Source organism: Salmo trutta, chromosome 2 (genome assembly GCF_901001165.1).
Source record: "Salmo trutta chromosome 2, fSalTru1.1, whole genome shotgun sequence".
NCBI lineage: Eukaryota > Metazoa > Chordata > Actinopteri > Salmoniformes > Salmonidae > Salmo > Salmo trutta.
The window spans coordinates 72931672-72953947 of NC_042958.1; the positions used below are offsets into that span (position 1 = coordinate 72931672).

The following is a 22276-nucleotide window of genomic DNA, read 5'->3' on the forward strand; positions in this document are numbered from 1 at the left end:
ATGAAGTTACTACACTGCATGAATCTGCAGGTAGCTAACCAACCAGGTTCAATGTTAGCTAGCTAACAGTAGGCTTTAACTAGCAAAGCAAATGGCTCTGAGATACGAATAATATTACTACACAGATCATACATGTAACATTAGCTAGCGAGCCAGCCAGCTAACGTTAGCTAGCTAGTTGACAGTACACTAACTTGAAATGAAAATGACTTTCTGACAAAATTAGGAATGTGTAATATCTGAAAATGTAGCTAGGTAGACCATCTTTCCCATATACATGGATGTACGCTTCTCCCTCTCTGTCACGGATGCCATGGTTGCCCTTAGTTTGAAGATGTAATCCGGAGACAGGTCTTTTTTTCCATCTCCTTAGCTATCATACTCTAATTCCACTGATTTCAATACTCGGTCCTCCAGAAAATAACATTTTATTTGTCACACGCCCCGAACACAACATTTGTAGACCTTACAGTGGAATGCTTACTTACAAGTCCTTAACCAACAATGCAGTTAAGAAAAATAAGTGTTAAGTAAAAAATGTATTACAAATAAATAAAAGTAACAAATAATTAAAGAGCAGCAGTAAAATAACAATAGCAAGGCTATATAGAGGGGGTACCCATACAGTGTCAATATGCGGGGGGCACCGGTTAGTCGAGGTAATATGTTCATGTAGGTAGAGTTAAAGTGACTATGCATAGATAATAAACAGAGAATAGCAGCAGCGTAAAGGGGGGGGGGTCAATGCAAATAGTCTGTTCAGGAGTCTTATGGCTTTGGGGTAGAAGCTGTTAAGAAGTCTTATGGATCTAGACTTGGCGCTTCGGTGCCACTTGCCATGGTTCGAGTCTTCTTAGGGCCTTTTAAAAAACAAAATATTTCACCTTTATTTAAGCAGGTAGGCCAGTTGAGAACAAGTTCTAATTTACAACTGTGATCTGGCCAAAGCAGTGAGACAAAAACAACAGAGTTACACAAACAAACTATTTATGTTTAGTTTTCTATTTATGTATAGTGTGTGCAAATGTAGAAGAGTAAGGAGGTAGGCAATAAATAGGCCATAGAGGCTAAAATAATTACAATTTAGCATTAATACTGGAGTGATATATGTGCAGATGATGATGTGCAAGTAGAGATATTGGGGTAAAAAGGAGCAAGAGGGTACGTCATAATATGGGGATGAGGTAGTCGGGTGTGCTATTTACAGATTCACTGTACCTGACACAGCCATCGGTAAGTTGCTCTGACAGCTGATGCTTAAAGTTAGTGAGGGAGATAATAAAGATTTTTGCAATTCGTTCCAGTCATTGGCAGCAGAGAGCTGGAAGGAAAGGAAAGGCGGCCAAAGGATGTGTTGGCTTTGGTGATGACTAGTGGAATATACCTGCTGGAGCGGGTCCTACGGGTGGGTGTTGTTATGGTGACCAGTGAGCTGAGATAAGGCAGGGCTTTACCTAGCAAAGACTTATAGATGACCTGGAGCCAGTGGGTTTGGCAATGGATATGTAGTGAGGACCAGCCAACGAGAGCACACAGGTCGCAGTGGTGGGTAGCCTTCCTCTGACACCGCCTGGTATAGAGGTCCTGGATGGCAGGAAGCTTGGCCCCGGTGATGTACTGTGCCGAACGTACTACCCTCTGTGGTGCCTTGCGGTCGGAGGCCGAGCAGTTGCCATACCAGGTAGTGATGCAACCAGTTAGGATGCTCTCGACGGTGCAGCTATAGAGCTTTTTGAGAATCTGAGGACCCATGCCAAATCTGTTCAATCTCCTGAGGGGAAATAGGCTTTGTTGTGCCCTCTTCACGACTGTCTTGGTGTGTTTGGACCATGATAGTTTGTTGTTGATGTGGACACCAAGGAACTTGAAGTTCTCAACCTGCTCCACTACAGCCCTGTGGATGAGAATGGGGATGTGCTCAGTCCTCCTTTTCCTGTAGTCCACAATCATCTCCTTTGTCTTGATGAGCTGTACACGGCCATAAGCAAACAGGAAAATGCTCATCCAGAGGCGGCGCTAATAGTGGCCAGGTACTTTAACCTCTATGGGCTAGGTGGGACGCTTGCATTTTAAAGACAAGACTCTCGTTAATCTAACCACACTGTCCGATTTCAAAAAGGCTTTACAACGAAAGCAAAACATTAGATTGTCAGCAGAGTACCCAGCCAGAAATAATCAGACACCCATTTTTCAAGCTAGCATATAATGTCACATAAACCCAAACCACAGCTAAATGCAGCGCTAACCTTTGATGATCTTCATCAGATGACAATCTTAGGACATTATGTTATACAATACATGCATGTTTTGTTCAATCAAGTTCATATTTATATCAAAAACCAGCTTTTTACATTAGCATGTGACTAGCATTCCCACCGAACACTTCAGGTGAATTTACTAAATTACTCACGATAAACGTTCACAAAAAAAATAACAATTATTTTAAGAATTATAGATACAGAACTCCTTTATGCACTCGCTATGTCCGATTTTAAAATAGCTTTTTGGTGAAAGCACATTTTGCAATATTCTAAGTAGATAGCCCAGCCATCACAGGCTAGCTATTTTGACACCAACCAAGTGTGGTACTCACCAAACTCCGATTTACTATTCGAAATGTTTGATTACCTTTGGTGTTCTTCGTCAGAATGCACTCACAGGACTTCTACTTCAATAACAAATGTTGGTTTGGTCCCAAATAATCCATAGTTATATCTAAATAGCGGCGTTTTGTTCGTGCGTTCAAGACACTATCCGAAGGGTAAATAAGGGTGACGCGCCCGACGCGTTTCGTGACAAAAAATTCTAAATATTCCATTACCGTACTTCGAAGCATGTCAACCGCTGTTTAAAATCAATTTTTATGCCATTTTTCTCGTAAAAAAGCGATAATATTCCGACCGAGATTGGTGGTTTTCATTCAAAGAGAGAGAAAGTAAACATGGAGTCGACTCGGGCACGCGCGCCCCGTCCCATTGTCCTCAGATCGACCACTATCAAAATGCGCTAATGCTTTTCAGCCATGGGCTGCAAAGCCACGATTCAGCTTTCTGGCGCCTTCTGAGAGCCTATGGGAGCGTTAGAAAATGTCACGTCATGCCAGAGATCCCCTGTTTTTGTTAGAGATGATCAAGAAGGCCATGAAATGGTCAGAGAGAGCGCTTCCTGTTTGGAATCTTCTCAGGTTTTGGCCTGCCAAATGAGTTCTGTTATACTCACAGACACCATTCAAACAGTTTTAGAAACGTTAGGGCGTTTTCTATCCAAATCAAACAATTATATGCATATTCTAGTTACTGGGCAGGAGTAGTAACCAGATTAAATCGGGTATGTTTTTTATCCGGCCGTGCAAATACTGCCCCCTATCCCCAACAGGTTAATGCAGGGAAACTTAAATCCATTTTACCTAATTTCTACCAACATGTTAAATGTGCAACCAGAGGGAAAAAAACTCTACATCTACTTTACTCCACACACAGAGACGCGTAAAAAGCTCTCCCTCGCCCTGCCCTGTAGTTAGAGCGTTGGCCAGTAACCGGCAGCCATCTCCTCCAGCGCCATCATGCAGTTCTACTATGCGATATTTTTTTTTAAAGCCTTGTTAGACAGGATTACCTACACATACTGACCAGATGAAAGACAGACGCGTGCTACATGGCAGATCAATTCAAACTCATCTCTCGGCATGTCCAGCCCACTCATTATCTCAGCCAAAACATGGCTAGCAAGAATGTTGCTGTCTTTTTCTATGGCTAAACCAACTAGGCTTGTAATTTAACAATTGTATTCGTATTTACAGAAGGCATACAAGTTTGTTATTAAGACACATGTTCCAGAAGGCATTTCTGCCATGAAATGCATTTTGATCAAAATAAAACGTTTACGTTCAAATGGCTCTCCTGTGAAGTAGTGGCGCGGCGACATACGCCTAGTTTCCTCAAACGAGTCACAAATATGACTCTGTGTATGCGACATGAAAACAGCTAGTCATGAATGTGTCATTTCACATCACAAAATGGGTGGGCCCAGGTACACAAACGCATTCATTCATGATCCAGTTTTGGCAGAAATGTGCTGCCTGTGTAGACTACTGCCTGATTGGCTTGGCTGCATTCATGCAGAAAGGAAATTAGGTCATCTCATGGAGGTATTATAATAAGTGTGCTTGCTCAAAGCAAGAACACTCTTGTTATTCTGCATACTTAATATTATTATTCCTCTTCCACCCACTTTCTGTGCTTCCTATCTACTGTCATGACGTGCCCTGGGGGGGAGGATCAAAGCTCTCTCCACAGTTTTATGACTTTACGGCAGGTCATAAATACCTGGTAGAAACTGACATGCAGTATTGAGAGAGTCTAAGAGAACAAAGGACCTCTCTTCGCCAAACTCCTAAATCCCCAAAATGGGAGAATTAAACAATATTTACACTTTTGAGAATGTGGGAATGGTCCATGGACACTTAAGGGACAGTTATGACGAGTGTGTTTCATTTGGTGATCTCATGAAGCACAGGAAACACACATAACGGTATCTCTTAAAGTGTACATTTCCCAGCTGTCAGGTTTACATCTAAATATTGTGAAACGTATGTGATTAAACATGAAACTATTTGTGAGAAGATGTAATATGATGTTAACCTTATAAATGAGAGTATGGATTTTCATATAAAGGTTAACTAGTCAGTGGCCACGCCCACATGAGCATAGACATCACATCGGCATCATGGAACTGCCCTTTTCTACTGAAATGTATAAACCCACTCCTGATGAAATTCACACCAGACCACGCAAACCACGGTATAAGCTAAGGTTGCAAATGGTTGAATTTCTAAGACCAAATAATGCTGCGTGACGCTGGTGTGAAGTGGTTTAAACTACAACTATGTCAAAGAGACCCACGGTAAGCATGACGCATTTAATGGTTAAGAAGTCAGAGACCATTGATCCCTACAGAAGGAGCAAATTATAGACGACACGAATTACGAAATTCCGTAAATCTAGAACGAGAATACAGTCAACCACCGAAGCATCTATTCTATGAGAACATTTCCGAATGTTACACTGAGGTATTCATTCTAACCACCAACAACCACGAAAGACATTGTGACTTCTGGGAAAGTTAACCAGAGACTCTGATGAACGATTGAGGATTCCAACAGAGAAGACAACAATGGCATACGTCGTAAATATATAAATTGCAATTATTCTTGAATGAGCGGCCGTTCATGTGCAAAGGATTAACATTTCAATGAATATAATTATAGACTGTGTTGTGAATCCATTTTGTCTTTCCCGCTATTTCTCAGGCCCCACCCCTTTCCTTTGTATACCAAGTTGTCATATCGGCTTAGCCCACTAGGGACTTTTCTATCATTGTTAGTAACCAATATCTACTGTTTGTTTGTTATGTAATTTGGTGTGAGTATTTAGTTAGTAAGTAAACAAATAATTAAGCCAATTTGTATATTGATGATTCATTATGGAACTAGGGTTCGTGCAGATAACCAAGAATTGTACAACGTTCAGATGAGACTGACATGAGGTAAATAATGATTGATGACTGAAATGTAAGAGATCATTAGATCGCAGTAAATTCGAAGATGGAACTCGTGAAATAAACTTCTGTGGTGCCCCAAGTTTTTAATGAGTTAATTGTTGCATGATTTAATTAAATCACGTAATCAATTAATCAATAAGTAATTGATTTGATAAAATAGCATGTCATCACATTAACGATACTAAATACACTACAATTTTGATGCCCTGTGTGAGGAATCTAAAATAGAATGAGGTCTTCATTATTGACTTAAGTATATAAACTCAGCAAAAAAAGAAACGTCCTCTCACTGTCAACTGTGTTTATTTTCAGCAAACTCAACATGTGTTATTATTGTATGAACATAACAAGATTCAACAACTGAGACAAACTGAACAAGTTCCACAGACATGTGACTAACAGAAATGGAATAATGTGTCCCTGAACAAATGGGGGTCAAAATCAAAGTAACAATCAGTATCTGGTGTGGACACCAGCTGCATTAAGTACTGCAGTGCATCTCCGCCTCATGGACTCCACCAGATTTTGCTAGTTCTTGCTGTGAGATATTACCCCACTCTTCCACCAAGGCACCTGCAAGTTCCCAGACATTTCTGGGGGGGGAGGATGGCCCTAGCCCTCACCCTCCGATCCAACAGGTTCCAGACGTGCTCAATGGGATTGAGATCCGGGCTCTTCACTGGCCATGGCAGAACACTGCCATTCCTGTCTTGCAGGAAATCACACACAGAACGAGAAGTATGGCTGGTGGCATTGTCATGCTGGAGGGTCATGTCAGGATGAGCCTGCAGGAAGGAGGATGCCTTCCCTGTAACGCACAGCCTTGAGATTGCCTGCAATGACAGCAAGCTCAGTCCAATGATGCTGTGACACACCGCCCCAGACCATGACGGCCCATCCACCGCCAAATCGATCCCGCTCCAGAGTACAGGCCTCGGTGTAACGCTCATTCCTTCGACGATACCTGCAAATCTGACCATCACCCCTGGTGAGACAAAACCGCGACTAGTCAGCGAAGAGCCCTTTTTGCCACTCCTGTCTGGTCCAGAGACGGTGGGTTTGTGCCCATAGGTGATGTTGCCAGTAGGTGGCTCAGCAGAAAGCCTTTAGTTATTGATTGCGCGCAGCTGTGAGCGCGAGCTCCGTTCCCTTTAATTTCTGAAGACAAAGGAATTGTCCGGTTGGAATATTTAACAAAAAATGCATGTATTGTATAACATAATGTCCTAGGATTGTCATCTGATGAAGATCAAAGGTTAGTGCTGCATTTAGCTGTGGTTTGGGTTTATGTGACATTATATGCTAGCTTGAAAAATGGGTGTCTGATTATTTCTGGCTGGGTACTCTGCTAACCTAATCTAATGTTTTGCTTTCGTTGTAAAGCCTTTTTGAAATCGGACAGTGTGGTTAGATTAACGAGAGTCTTGTCTTTAAAATGGTGTAAAATAGTCATATGTTTGAGAAATTGAAGTAATAGCATTTCTAAGGTATTTGAATATCGCGCCACGGGATTACACTGGCTGTTGAGTAGGTGGGACGCAAGCGTCCCACTGGCCCAGAGAGGTTAATGGTAACTGTTGCTTTTATACATGTTTTACTACTCGAAAGTCTTAATTCTCGCTCAAAAAACTCCCGTGGTTTATTTTTCAAATTGGCATGTTTTGTTTCTAAATGTCTGCGCAGGAGTGAAGGTTTCATCGAGTTGTGAGATCGTTCTTTTGCACATATAACACACTGTGGCTGAGGAAAGGCACTACTCCCAATATAAGTGAACCCAAAATCAATGTAGTTCTCATCATATTTGCACCTCTTCGATGGACCAACGTCCCTGTCTGTTGTTCGATGCTTTTCCAGGTAAGGGGGCAGTAGCTCTTCGGGTGCATCAGATTCACAAGTGCTTTGAAATGCTGGTCATGACTCACATCAACACCATCATCCCGGAAACCCTAGACCCACAATTTGTTTACCGCCCCAACAGATCCACAGATTATGCAATCTCAAATTGCACTCCACACTGCCTTTTCCCACCTGGACAAAAGGAAAACCTACAGATTAAGTCAGAAGTTTACATACACCTTAGCCATATACATTTAAACTAAGTTACACAATTCCTGACATTTAATCCTTGTAAAAATACCCTGTCCTAGGGCAGTTAGGACCACCACTTTATTTTAAGAATGTGAAATGTCAGCTTTTATTTCTTTCATCACATTCCCAGTGGGTTAGAAGTTTACATACTCAATTAGTATTTGGTAGCATTGCCTTTAAATTGTTTAACTTGGGTCAAACTTTTCAGGTAGCCTTCCACAAGCTTCCCACAATAAGTGGGTGAATTTGTCCAATTCCTCCTGACAGAGCTAATGTAACTGAGTCAGGTTTGTATGCCTCCTTGCTCGCACACACTTTTTCAGTTCTGCCCACATATTTTCTATAGGATTGAGGTCAGGGCTTTGTGATGGCCACTCCAATACCTTGACTTTGTTGTCCTTAAGGCATTTTGCCACAACTTTGGAAGAATGCTTGGGGTCATTGTCCATTTGGAAGACCCATTTGCAACCCAGCTTTAACTTCCTGACTGATGTCTTGAGATGCTGCTTCAATATATCCACATAATTTTCCTGCCTCATGATGCCATCTATTTTGTGAAGGGCACCAGTCCCTCCTGCAGTAAAGCACCCCACAACATGATGCTGCCACTCCCGTGCTTCACGGTTGGGATGGTGTTCTTCGGCTTGCAAGCCTCCCCCTTTTTCTTCCGAACATAACGATGGTCATTATGGCCAAACAGTTCTATTTTTGTTTCATCTGACAGAGAACAATAATACAAAAAATACGATCTTTGTCCCCATGTGCAGTTGCAAACCGTGGTCTGGATTTTTTATGGCGGTTTTGGAGCAGTAGGTTCTTCCTTGCCGAGCGGCCTTTCAGGTCATGTCAATATAGGACTCGTTTTACTGTGGATATAGATACTTTTGTACCCGTTTCCTCCAGCATCTTCACAAGGTCCTTTGCTGTTGTTCTGGGATTGATTTGCACTTTTCACACCAAAGTACGTTCATCTCTAGGAGACAGAACGCGTCACCTACCTGAGCGGTATGACGGCTGCGTGGTCCCGTGGTGTTTATACTTGCGTATTATTGTTTGTACAGATGAACGTGGTACCTTCAGGCGTTTGTAAATTGCTCCCAATAATAAACCAGACTTGTGGAGTTCTACAATTGTTTTCTGAGGTCTTGGCTGATTATTTTTGATTTTCCCATGATGTCAAACATAGAGGCACTGAGTTTGAAGGTAGGACTTGAAATACATCCACAGGTACACCTCCAATTTACTCAAATGATGTCAATTAGCCTATCAAAAGCTTCCCAAGCCATGACATGTCGTTGTGAGGTCAGAGCTTTCGGATCAACCCTATTTATTGGCCAGAGCATCCGTTGTGCGCTCTGAACGTGAAACGCTCTGCATTTACGGACAATCTGACAGCACAGTTGCAGTCACCAACGCTCTGGATAACATAACAGCCTAACCAGCTCTGCTAGGGTTAGTAATGTTTAGTGAGCTGTTCTCTCTCAAATGTCTGGAAGTAACTGGCAAGTTAGTACAGCACGCTCGGATCAACCCTTAAAGAGATGGGTTGGGGCTAAGGCTTAAGAGGGTGTGAACAATGCTGAATGGGTGTAGACAAAGAAGGGCTCTCCAATAGTAGTACCAAAACATTGAAAGACTTTTGTCAAAGCGAGTTTACAAGTTGATCAACTTTTAAAGCAGGATTACTTTCCCATTGTTTCCTCAAATGCAGTGTATGATTGTAGAAAAAGCCCACGGAGTTGGTGGAATAATCCTTTAATTCATTGCCACTTACTCATCTGGGCCAGGGGTGCTTTAATTAGGTCAGGTGGAAATGTCCAACAGATCTCCACTCCATAAAAGGAGGATATCACCATCGCCTGATCGCGCTGCTTTCTCTTCCTTCACTCGGTCAAATCCAGAAGTTCTGTGCGTCCATGAATCCACGTAAGTCCACCGACTCTGTTACCTTTCATCTGAACTATCTGTTGCGATCGGGAGAGTGGGCCATCAGTTGTTGTTTGAAGTTATTATCGCGTGGCTTGGAGCGCACGCTTCAAACATTTTGTCTAATGTGAATGGTCAATGATTCCGGCCCTACGGATCATAATAGGCCAATTATGCAATTGGTATGGTTAATATGTAATGAAATTCTGTGTACACATGAAGACATTTTTACATTTTTTACATTTTACTCATTTAGCAGACGCTCTTATCCAGAGCGACTTACAGTAGTGAATGCATACATTTCATACATTGTTTTCCGTACTGGTCCCCCGTGGAACAGTACGGAAGACACTTGAAAGGGTGAAATAAGAAAGTAATTGTTTGTTGAACTGATCGGCTCTGATATCCAACTAATGGCGACTATAGATTGAATAACCGATCACTATTTGTATTATTCTTTCATGATTTATGATAAATAGTTACGAGCCTAAATTACTCACCGATGATTCCTATTGACTTATTAATAACTGGATTGTTGAATTCCCTAAATGATGTTCACAATGAATGATTGTTATGATTAGATCTTTGTGATGATGGATTTGATTGGATACACGTTATTCTGTTTCCTTTGTTATGCAGCACAGACTACTCAGTAAATATACCACTTTATGGTTAAAGGAATTCCTGCCTCAGTCTCATCCATTCCTCTGTCACCTGACCCGTGACCACCTGTTCACCCTCACTGTCAGTCATCCTTCCTGTCCAGCTACCCACACAGATTCCACTAATCTTTCAATGATATAGCATTTTGTAGCTCTGAGTCTTTAATTTAATCCAATGTAAAAAACAGAACTTAAAATGTTGCTACATAAGACCGAATCCAAGTTGTGAGTCACAAATGTACATTGTTGGAAGCACACTTGTATACGTCGCAGTCATAAATGACAGCTCCAATATGCCCCCCATTGTGAACAAGAGGCCTGTAGAATCATGATTCTTTCAAGTCTTTAGATAATCATTCACCGGTAGGGGGTGGTCCTGCATGCTCTCGGCATTACTGAATCTAAAGAACGAAATGAGTCAAAATATCCGAACATCCCATCACTAAAAGCTAGTAACTTTATGATCAAACATTATCAATGTACCAGCAACTGTCATTTTTCATACTTTGGTCGTCACACTTTGATATGGGTTCATACAAGTATCAATGCAGGACCTTTAAACTCACCTTTGGACAGAGAGTACCAGCTGGCTCCATTGGTGATCCCTTCATCAAAAAAATCTCCACAGTTCCACCCCTTATGCATCCAACTGTGGGCATACGAATACGTCCTGGCCAACTGTAAGTACACAAAGACACGTTTCAACATGCGCCATAATGTGACTCAGCTTTTTTTAATGCACCCGTACCTTCTTGAATATCTTGTCATCTGGGGTTGCGGAGTATGTGGTCTTGCCTCTGATGCGGGGGTCTCTTGATTTGTCAAAGGGGTAGTTGGCCACCACTGCCCCACCATGCAGGTTAGCAGACAGAACAAAGTTATAGTTCTGCATCCACTTTATCACTGCCAGTGTCTCCAGTTCAACCTGTAGGAAGCCAATGAGAGAGTATTTAAAAAAAAAGTATACTCAGCTTATATCAGACAATTTCACACTCAGCACTCAAACAAGGTATTGAAAAAAAAAACTTGGTTAGGGTAAGATTATTTTATTTTCAGTTGTATTTACTTTATTACAAGGTGTGCTTGCTGAAATCAAGAGCAACTTTAGAAATTGTTCATCTGGAAACTGTAGAGCCAAAACCATAAAAATAACAAAACTCTAAAACGTCTAGATTGCCACTGGTCAATGTGCTTGAAAAAAAAATGTTTTGCTAGTACTTATACTTTTCACACTAAAACCATAATGCATTAATCCCAATGCATTTCAAAGGCCATAGAGTTGAATTGTAAACATGTCCACTGTAATTATCCTTCAACCGTTTAAGCTAGAAACGTCATTCAAACTTTAAAATGTGCAGACCGGTCTGGAATAGGCTGTTTGTATACAGCTTTTTGATACCATTTATATATTTTTTCAACTTTAACCATTTTAAATTAGCATAAAAGCTCCATAGACATCAAAGCCAGTTTTGGATTCGACACTGCTTTTTTATTTATTTTATTTATTTCACCTTTATTTAACCAGGTAGGCAAGTTGAGAACAAGTTCTCATTTACAATTGCGACCTGGCCAAGATAAAGCAAAGCAGTTCGACAACATACAAAAACACAGAGTTACACATGGAGTAAAACAACATACAATCAATGATGCAGTAGAAAAAAAATAAGACTATATACAATGTGAGCAAATGATGTGAGATAATGGAGGTAAAGGCAAAAAAATGCCATGGTGGCAAAGTAAATAAAGTATGGCAAGAAAAAAACACTGGAGTGGTAGATTTGTAGTTTGAAGAAAGTTAAAAGTTAAAATATAAATATAAATAATATGGTGCAAAGGAGCAAAATAAATAAAATAAATAAATACAGTAGGGGAAAAGGTAGTAGTTTGGGCTCAATTAAAGATGGGCTATGTACAGGTGCAGAGATCTGTGAGCTGCTCTGATAGCAGGTGCTTAAAGCTAGTGAGGGAGATAAGTGTTTCCAGTTTTAGAGATTTTTGTAGTTCGTTCCAATCATTGGCAGCTGAGAACTGGAAGGAGAGACGACCAAAGGAGGAGTTGGCTTTAGGGGTGACCAGAGAGATATACCTGCTGGAGCGCGTGCTACAGGTGGGTGCTGCTATGGTGACCAGTGAGCGGAGATAAGGGGGGACTTTACCTAGCAGGGTCTTGTAGATGACCTGGAGCCAATGTGTTTGGCGACGATGATGAAGTGAAGGCCAGCCAACGAGAGCATACAGGTCGCAGTGGTGGGTTGTATATGGGGCTTTGGTGACAAAACGGATGGCACTGTGATAGACTGCATCCAGCTTGTTGAGTAGGGTATTGGAGGCTATTTTGTAAATGACATCGCCGAAGTCGAGGATTGGTAGGATGGTCAGTTTTACGAGGGTATGTTTGGCAGCATGAGTGAAGGATGCTTTGTTGCGAAATAGGAAGCTAATTCTAGATTTCACTTTGGATTGGAGATGATTGATGTGAGTCTGGAAGGAGAGTTTACAGTCTAACCAGACACCTAGGTATTTGTAGTTGTCCACAAATTCTAAGTTAGAACCGTCCAGAGAAGTGATGCTGGATGGGCGGGCAGGTGCAGGCAGCGATCGGTTGAAGAGCATACATTTAGTTTTACTTGTGTTTAGGAGCAGTTGGAGACCACGGAAGGAGAGTTGAATGGCATTGAAGCTCGTCTGGAGGGTTGTTAACACAGTGTCCAAAGAAGGGCCAGAAGTATACAGAATGGTGTCGTCTGCGTAGAGGTGGATCAGAGATTCACCAGCAGCAAGAGCGACATCATTTATGTATACAGAGAAAAGAGTTGGCCCAAGAATTGAACCCTGTGGTACCCCCATAGAGACTGCCAGAGGTCCAGACAGTAGGCCCTCCGATTTGACACACTGAACTCTGTCAGAGAAGTAGTTGGTGAACCAGGCGACGCAATCGTTTGAGAAACCAAGGCTACTAAGTCTGCCGATGAGGATGTGGTGATTAACAGAGTCAAAAGCTTTGGCCAGGTCAATGAATACGGCAGCACAGTAATGTTTCTTATCGATGGCGGTTACGATGTCGTTTAGGACCTTGAGCGTGGCTGAGGTGCACCCATGACCAGCTCTGAAACCAGATTGCATAGCGGAGAGGGTGCGGTGGGATTCAAAATAGTCGGTAATCTGTTTGTTGACTTGGCTTTCGAAGACCTTAGAAAGGCAGGGTAGGATGGATATAGGTCTGTAGCAACTTGGGTCAAGAGTGTCACCTCCTTTGAAGAGGGGGATGACAGCAGCTGCTTTCCAATCTATGGGAATCTCAGACGACACGAAAGAGAGGTTGAACAGGCTAGTAATAGGGGTTGCAATAATTTCGGCAGATAATTTTAGAAAGAAAGGGTCCAGATTGTCAAGCCCAGCTGATTTGTAGGGGTCCAGATTTTGCAGCTCTTTCAGAACATCAGCTGAATGGATTTGGGAGAAGGAGAAATGGGGGAGGCTTGGGCGAGTAGCTGTGGGGGGTGCAGTGCTGTTGAATGCAGTAGGGGTAGTTAGGTGGAAAGCATGGCCAGCCGTAGAAAAATGCTTATTGAAATTCTCAATTATAGTGGGCTTATCGGTGGTGACAGAGTTTCCTATCCTCAGTGCAGTGGGCAGTTGGGAGGAGGTGTTCTTATTCTCCATGGACTTTACAATGTCCCAGAACTTTTTAGAGTTGGAGTTGCACGAAGCAAATTTCTGTTTGAAAAAGCTAGCCTTGGCGTTTCTAACTGCCTGTGTGTATTGGTTTCTAACTTCCCTAAAAAGTTGCATATCGCGGGGGCAGTTCGATGCTAATGCAGAACGCCACAGGATATTTTTGCGTTGGTTAAGGGCAGTCAGGTCTGGGGAGAACCAAGGGCTATATCTGTTCCTGGTTCTAAATTTCTTGAAAGGGGCATGCTTATTTAAGATGGAGAGGAAGGCATTTTTAAAAAATAACCAGGCATCCTCTACTGACGGGATGAGGTCAATATCCTTCCAGGATACCAGGGCCAGGTCGATTAGAAAGGCTTGCTCGTTGAAATGTTTCAGGGAGCGTTTGACAGTGATGAGTGGAGGTCGTTTGACCGCTGACCCATTACGGGTGCAGGCAATGAGGCAGTGATCGCTGAGATCTTGGTTGAAAACAGCAGAGGTGTAATTAGAGGGCACATTGGTTAGGATGATATCTATGAGGGTGCCAGTGTTTGCGGCTTTGGGGTTGTACCTGGTGGGTTCATTAATAATTTGTGAGAGATTGAGGGCATCAAGCTTGGATTGTAGAATGGCTGGGGTGTTAAGCATGTCCCAGTTTAGGTCGCCTAGTAGCACAAGCTCTGAAGATAGATGGGGGGCAATCAGTTCACATATGGTGTCCAGAGCACAGCTAGGGGCCGAGGGGGGTCTATAGCAGGCGGCAACGGTGAGAGACTTGTTTTTGGAGAGGTGGATTTTTAAAAGTAGAAGTTCAAATTGTTTGGGTACAGACCTGGATAGCAGGACAGAACTCTGCAAGCTATCTCTGCAGTAGATTGCAACACCGCCCCCTTTGGTCGTTCTATCTTGTCTGAAAACGTTGTAGTTAGGGATGAAGATTTCACAGTTTTTGGTGGACTTCCTAAGCCAAGATTCAGACACAGCCAGGACATCCGGGTTGGCAGAGTGTGCTAAAGCAGTGAATAAAACAAACTTAGGGAGGAGGCTTCTAATGTTAACATGCATGAAACCAAGGCTATTACGGTTACAGAAGTCATCAAAAGAGAGCGCCTGGGGAGTAGGTGTGGAGCCAGGCACTGAAGGGCCTGGATTCACCTCTACATCCCCAGCGGAGCAGAGAAGGATAAGTATGAGGGTACGGCTAAAAGCTATAAGAATTGGTCGTCTGTGACGTCCAGAATAGAGAGAAAAAGGAGCAGGTATCTGGGGGCGATAAAATAGCTTCAAGGTATAATGTACAGACAAAGGTATGGTGGGATGTGAGTACAGAGGAGGTAAACCTAGGCATTTAGTGATTATGAGAGAGATATTGTCTCTAGAAATATCATTGAAACCAGAAGATGTCATAGCATGTGTGGGTGGAGGAACTGAGAGGTTGGATAAGGTATAATGAGCAGGGCTAGAGGCTCTACAGTGAAATAAGCCAATAAACACTAACCAGAACAGCAATGGACAAGGCATATTGACATTAAGGAGAGGCATGCTTAGCCGAGTGATCAGAGGGTCCAGTGAGAATCAGACAGCTAGCCGGGCCATAGGTAGCAAGCTGGTGGAAGATGGGAGGGAGGTCTGTTTTTAGCCGCCTCGTGCGTTTCCGTCTGTGGGTTAGTGGGGTTCCGTGTGGAAGGGGGGACCTGTCCAAGTTGGCAAAATAGTTAGTTATAGTGGCCCAAGAAAAGTGTCCGACAGACCTATTCAGATCGCAGCCGAAAAGACAGCTAACGATTAGCTGGCCGCAGATGGGCGATCAGGTTACGTCGCGACGGAGGGGCCAGTTGGAACAACTCCCTCGGGCAGATAACGTCGGTGATCCAGTCGTGAAGACCCAATGGGGCTCCGCATCGGCAGTAAAACGGGTCAGGATAGGTGAGTTGTAGCCCAGGAGACACTTCAGCTGGCTAGCTCAGGAGTAGCCCACGAGTGGCTGACGGAATTCTTCAGCTGGCTAGCTAGCTAGCTCCGTAATAGTGTGTGTTAATTCCGAGACCGACGTTGCCAATAGTCACTCAGGTAGCAGCTAGTTAGCTGCAAGATCCAGGTGTAAATGTCCAGAGCCTGCGGTAGAAATCGAGGAAAGGAGAGAGAATAGGTCCGATATGCTCTGGTCTGAGTCGCGCTGTACAAAAACTGGCGATAGCTTTTCGAGCTAATGGATAGCTGAGGACAGCTAACCGTAGCTAGCTGAACTTCAACGTTAGCCAGTGAAAATAGCTAACCTCTGGCTAGCTTCTGTCGTGGAATTCAGATGAGGTAAATAATACTTTCTTTTTTTTTTTAAATTGATGAGGCGGGTTGCAGGAGAGTGCTTTGAGGTTGAGTGTTTAGAATAAAAAAATGTAAAAAGATAAGTGAAGAAAAAAAATATGTAAATATATATATATATACACGGGACACGACAGGACGTCTGAACTGCTACGCCATCTTGGATCAAGCATTATCAAGCATTTCAGCTACAAACACCAACACAATGTCAACATTTGCAGACTAACTCAACTTCAATTGCCTTTCAAAAGATTGTTGATACTATTTGTCCTTTTTAAACAAACCATTTTACATTTTCATAAAAGCTCCATAGACTTCAAAGGCAAACTTTAAAGGAGATGTTTGCTTTTTTAACCACCTATAGTTGATGTCCATGCCCCTGTGGAAATCTAATTAGCATAATAATAATAAAACAATCTACATCAAAATCGGTCAGTTTAAGCTAGAGGTATCAGATTTTTTGCATTGTCGCTCTTCCGTATCTGTAGTGAAAGATGGCGGAGCAAGAGCAGTGTTTGTCAGACCATGAGACATCCCGAAAATCCGTCTTCCCTCGAAAGAAAACATCTGTAGCGTCTGAACAGTTTGGGCTACACACTAATATGACACACTAAAGTGAGACTCACGAACACGTACATGCCGGTTGTTTTGCTCTAGGACGCCCACCAGCCTCACAAGACTAGTCTGAAGGTAGCCGGGTTAACCAATGATATTAGGCCACACTTGGCCATGATTACAGACACCTGTGTGTCTTTTGACACTATATAAACGAGTCATCTCGCAGTGTTTGTGATCATACCCTGATGAAGACAGCTTGGCTGTCGAAACGTTGGATATTACATTTTTGCATCTGAGCTCCGAGAGTGTGCGGCTCTCCCTTATTATCAAGTTTTCTCCGTTAGCCAGCACCTCGCCTTAATAGGTGTGCGTTTCTTTTTCTTCTAGATTGAAGGTAGCCGGGTACCATTTTAAAAGTGAATGGAATAATTGTATACATGGAGATAGTTTAGTGCCCAAAATAATCTCTCAGATATAGGACAGCCACTTCAGAACAAATTTCCTTTTGATTTTTTTTCTCTGTTTATCCATGTATGAAGCTGTTATTCAATGTTTCTATTGGCTAATAACACTAAGGCCAAATTCAATGTTTCATGATATCATTTTTTGATACCTTAAGGGGTCCTAAAATTCTAAATCAAATAGCTAAATGATCCTTGGTATGACCATCTTAAAACAATTCAATGTTAGCTTAGTAGAACCCAAAGAGTCTAGCCTAGCTGGTTAGCTGCCTGCTGTTTGACAAAAATCACTATTTCTTCAAAGTAGATAAGGCATACTTTTAAGACTGCTATCAACTATCAATCAATTAGATGTATTGTCAGGTAGAGATACCTAAGCAACTGTTCTTTATCTCTCTCGTGTCTCTATCGCTTTTCCTGTCCGTGTGTCTGCCAGCCCCACAGGCTTGCCCAGGAAAGAACCAACAAGAATAGGTCATTGTAGTTAATTACCATGTTTTCTGCGCTTAAAGGGTGACTGCACTTTCTGATTTGGCCTCATTTCATATTTGCTAGCGGCCATGACTGAATTCAAACGTGAGTTGGTTTTGGAGAGTGGTTCAATGTGGGTGTGTTTGCAGATGGAAAGAGTTAGCCTAATTATTTCGACAATTAGCTTCAGCCAGCTGGTGTGCGACCGTGGAGATATTGGTTTGACTTTGGATATCCTATCTCTGGGGCTAGTTAGGGACCATCAATAAATTACACAATGTAAATGAGACAATATTTTCAGGTTGCACACCTTTTAGTTTTTCCATTAAATGCTTTCAATATTTGTAAGTACATTTTTAGGTAAATTAAATTTGCAGCTATGGTAATTTTAACATAATTAACCATTGGTCTTAACCTCCCTGGGCAAGGTGGGACCAGCCAGTGGAATCGCGTGGCGTGAAATACAAACACCTCATAAATGCTATAACTTCAATTTTTCAAACATATGACTATTTTACACCATTTTAACTATGGTGAGTTGGACAACATGTCCCAGAGAGAAATCTAAAGAAATGGTACACTGAGCTCACATAAGCAAACAAACAAACTAAATGGAATTCAAATAAGTGAACCGACATCGGTCAATTAGTTATTTAAACAAAAATAAACTTTTGCTTAATTACACAGCACTACTGAGAGATTTTTTTAAAGAAAATTATTTTTTGGATCATGTTGTTCATGTTTTTTCAGCCCCCATACTACACAACAAGGATGAGAAAAAGAAAGAAAATCGCTGGTAAGTTACTAAAAAACAAGTAAAATCGCAAGAAGTTTACCCGTTTACCTCAAATAGGGATTTGGTTTGTTGTGACTTTAGGCTAATTTATATTCAAGATCATTTACTGATTGATTAATGTGGTTATCCTAACCTAATTCATCTAAGAGGGGCACTATTAAGGGTTGGATATATAGAAACTCTTTAATTAACTCTATCAGTAGTTATAATTAACCGTTATACCATTAATTACTATAGCAACAATATAATCACATTCAATTTGACTATATTCTCATCCTGAATAGCCGATAAGCTCTGGAGCTGTAAAAACCTAGTCACTCGCAAATGACTTCAGTTTCACAAATAATTAATTATAGGTTTTATTTACTAAATTAAGTAGTTAAAAGATACCATATAAAGGCAGGGTACAATGGGATACAAGACAGTTATTCAGGCGAGAGTCTTAAATATGAATGGCTGCTGTAGTGCTGCTCAACCAAAACACAAAACTAAAAGCATTGTATTTGGGACAAATCATTCACTAAACCCTTAACCTCAACTACATCTCGTAATGAATAATGTGGAAATTGAGCAAGTTGAGGTGACTAAACTGTTTGGAGTAACCCTGGATTGTAAACTGTCATGGTCAAAACATATTGATACAACAGTAGCTAAAATGGGGAGAAGTCTGTCCATAATAAAGCGCTGCTCTGCCTTCTTAACAACACTATCGACAAGGCAGGTCCTACAGGTCCTAGTTTTGTCGCACCTAGACTACTGTTTAGTAGTGTGTTCAGGAGCCACAAAGAGGGACTTAGTAAAATTGCAGGTGGCTCAGAACAGGGCAGTATGGCTGTCCTTTAAAAAGTACACAGACATGCATGTCAATCTCTCATGGCTCAAAGTGGAAGAGAGAGAGACTTCATCACTACTTGTTTTTGTAAGAGGTGTTGACAAGCTGAATGTACCGAGTGGTCTGTTTGAAGTACTTGCACACAGCTCGGACACCCATGCACAAGACATGCCACCAGAGGTCTCTTCACAGTCCCCAAGTCCAGAACATACTATGGGAGGTGCACAGTACTAGATAAGAGACATGACTACATTAGATTTTTTTTAAACGTTAAAAAATACACCTTATGGAACAATGGGGACTGTGAAGAGACAACGATACAGGCACATGCATACATTGTGATATTGTTGTATGGTGGTGTTGAACATTTTGTATTGTAGATATGTAGTGGTGTAATAATGTTATATGATGTACTGTTTTATCTTTTGTAATGTAAGTGCTTTAATATGTTTGGACCCCAGGAAGAGTGATCACTAATAAATACAAATACAATTGCACATTCACAGGATGTTTTTGAATGATATGATCTTACAAATTGAAAGAGGAAATGAAAAAATGTTATAGGGTAATATTACTTGTATATCGATGTTGCCTGCCCAGTTGATTTACGTTTGGATGGGATGAAGCCATTATAGAGCTGGGAAAAAGGCAGTGTTGTCCAAGTCTCTCTCTCAGTCTGGGAAAGCAAAATCTATGAGTTCTTCTAAGCAGTAAATTCTTCCTCTGATCCCAGCAGGGATGGATTGCGAATTCAATCATTTAGTCTTTAATGTAAACAGTGAGTTTCACAGGATAATTTCTGGGATGATTGCTTCTTTCTGAGTAGGATAGGAAAAGTACATAAGTGTTTTGTCGATAGGAGTTTGGTTTCCAAGGACAGTTAGGTCATTCGTTCCTCATGGCATGGCCGCACCCGAAGAAACTTGATCCACCGTCTGTTAGCAAGTCCTGTAACTTACAGAGATCCTCACAGAGGGCGGGCAAACATGTTTCAAGCAAACCACCAAGGTCCCTGTGGCTAAGAACACTAAGTAAACCTGCCTAAATGACTTCCGACCCATAGCACTCACATCTGTAGCCATGAAGTGCTTTGAAAGGCAGGTCATGGCTCACACCACTCCTGGGCTACAATCATCTATCCGGACCCGTTTTACTGCCGATGCGGAGCCCCATCGGGCCTTCACGACTGGACTACCGACGTTATCGGTGTCTTATCGGCTGCTATCTGAATAGGTCTATCGGACAATTTTCTTGGGCCACTATAACTATTTTGCCAATTGGACTGGTCCCCCCTACCACACGGAACCCCACTAATCTACAGATGGAAACGCACGAGGTGGCTAAAAACAGACCTCCCTCCATCTTCTGCCAGCTTGCTACCTACGGCCCGGCTAGCTGTCATAATCTCACTGGACACTTATGATCACTCGGCTAAGCATGCCTCTCCTTAATGTCAATATGCCTTGTCCATTGCTGTTCTGGTTAGTGTTTATTGGCTTATTTCACTGTAGAGCCTCTAGCCCTGCTCATTATACCTTATCCAACCTTTCAGTTCCACCACCCACACATGCTATGACATCTTCTGGTTTTAATGATGTTTCTAGAGACAATATCTCTCTCATCATCACTCAATGCCTAGGTTTACCTTCACTGTATTCACATCCTACCATACCTTTGTCTATACATTATACCTTGAAGCTATTTTATCGCCCCCAGAAACCTGCTCCTTTTACTCTCTATTCCGGACGTCATAGACGACCAATTCTCATAGCTTTTAGCCGTACCCTTATCCTACTCCTCCTCGGTTCCATTGGTGATGTAGAGGTGAATCCAGGCCCTGTAGTGCCTAGCTCTCTTTTGATGACTTCTGTAACCGTAATAGCTTTGGTTTCATACATGTTAACCTCTTACATCTAGACGTTCCGCTAGCGGAACACCTGCTCCAATATCCAATGATGGGCGTGGCGCAAAATACAAACTCCTCTAAAATCCGAAAACTTCCATTTTTCAAACATATGACTATTTTACAGCATTTTAAAGACAAGACTCTCGTTAATCTAACCACACTGTCCGATTTCAAAAAGGCTTTACAGCGAAAGCAAAACATTAGATTATGTCAGCAGAGTACTCAGCCAGAAATAATCAGACACCCATTTTTCAAGCTAGCATATAATGTCACAAAAAACAAAACCACAGCTAAATGCAGCACTAACCTTTGATGATCTTCATCAGATGACAACCCTAGGACATTATGTTATACAATGCATGCATGTTTTGTTCAATCAAGTTCATATTTATATCAAAAACCAGCTTTTTTTACATTAGCATGTGACGTTCAGAACTAGCATACCCCCCGCAAACTTCCGGTGAATTTACTAAATTACTCACGATAAACGTTCACAAAAAACATAACAATTATTTTAAGAATTATAGATACAGAACTCCTCTATGCACTCTGTCCGATTTTAAAATAGCTTTTCGGTGAAAGCACATTTTGCAATATTCTCAGTAGATAGCCCAGCATCACAGGGCTAGCTATTTAGACACCCAGCAAGTTTAGCCTTCACCAAACTCAGATTTACTATTAGAAAGGTTTGATTACCTTTGGTGTTCTTCGTCAGAATGCACTCCCAGGACTTCTACTTCAATAACAAATGTTGGTTTGGTCCAAAATAATCCATAGTTATATCCAAACAGCGGCGTTTTGTTAGTGCGTTCAAGACACTATCCGAAGTGTAAATAAGGGTCACGAGCATGGCCCATTTTGTGACAAAAGATTTCTAAATATTCCATTACCGTACTTCGAAGCATGTCAACCGCTGTTTAAAATCAATTTTTATGCCACTTTTCTTGTAAAAAAGCGATAATATTCCGACCGGGAAAGCGTGTATACGTACAAAGAGAGAGAAAATTTAAGCATGGGATCCCCTCGTGCACGAGCCTG

General features: G+C 41.8%; 1 protein-coding gene across 2 annotated transcripts in view; it reads right to left on the reverse strand.

Annotated features, from left to right (window-relative positions):
- Positions 1-22276, reverse strand: part of cpn1 (carboxypeptidase N, polypeptide 1) — a 181940-nt gene that overhangs the window by 50557 nt on the left and 109107 nt on the right. For both annotated transcript variants that reach the window (XM_029714200.1, XM_029714199.1), the window contains exons 4-5: positions 10984-11160; positions 10802-10913 (exon numbers count right to left, since the gene is read on the reverse strand). In XM_029714200.1, the coding sequence (XP_029570060.1) occupies positions 10802-10913; positions 10984-11160 (289 nt within the window). The remainder of the gene's footprint in view (positions 1-10801; positions 10914-10983; positions 11161-22276) is intronic.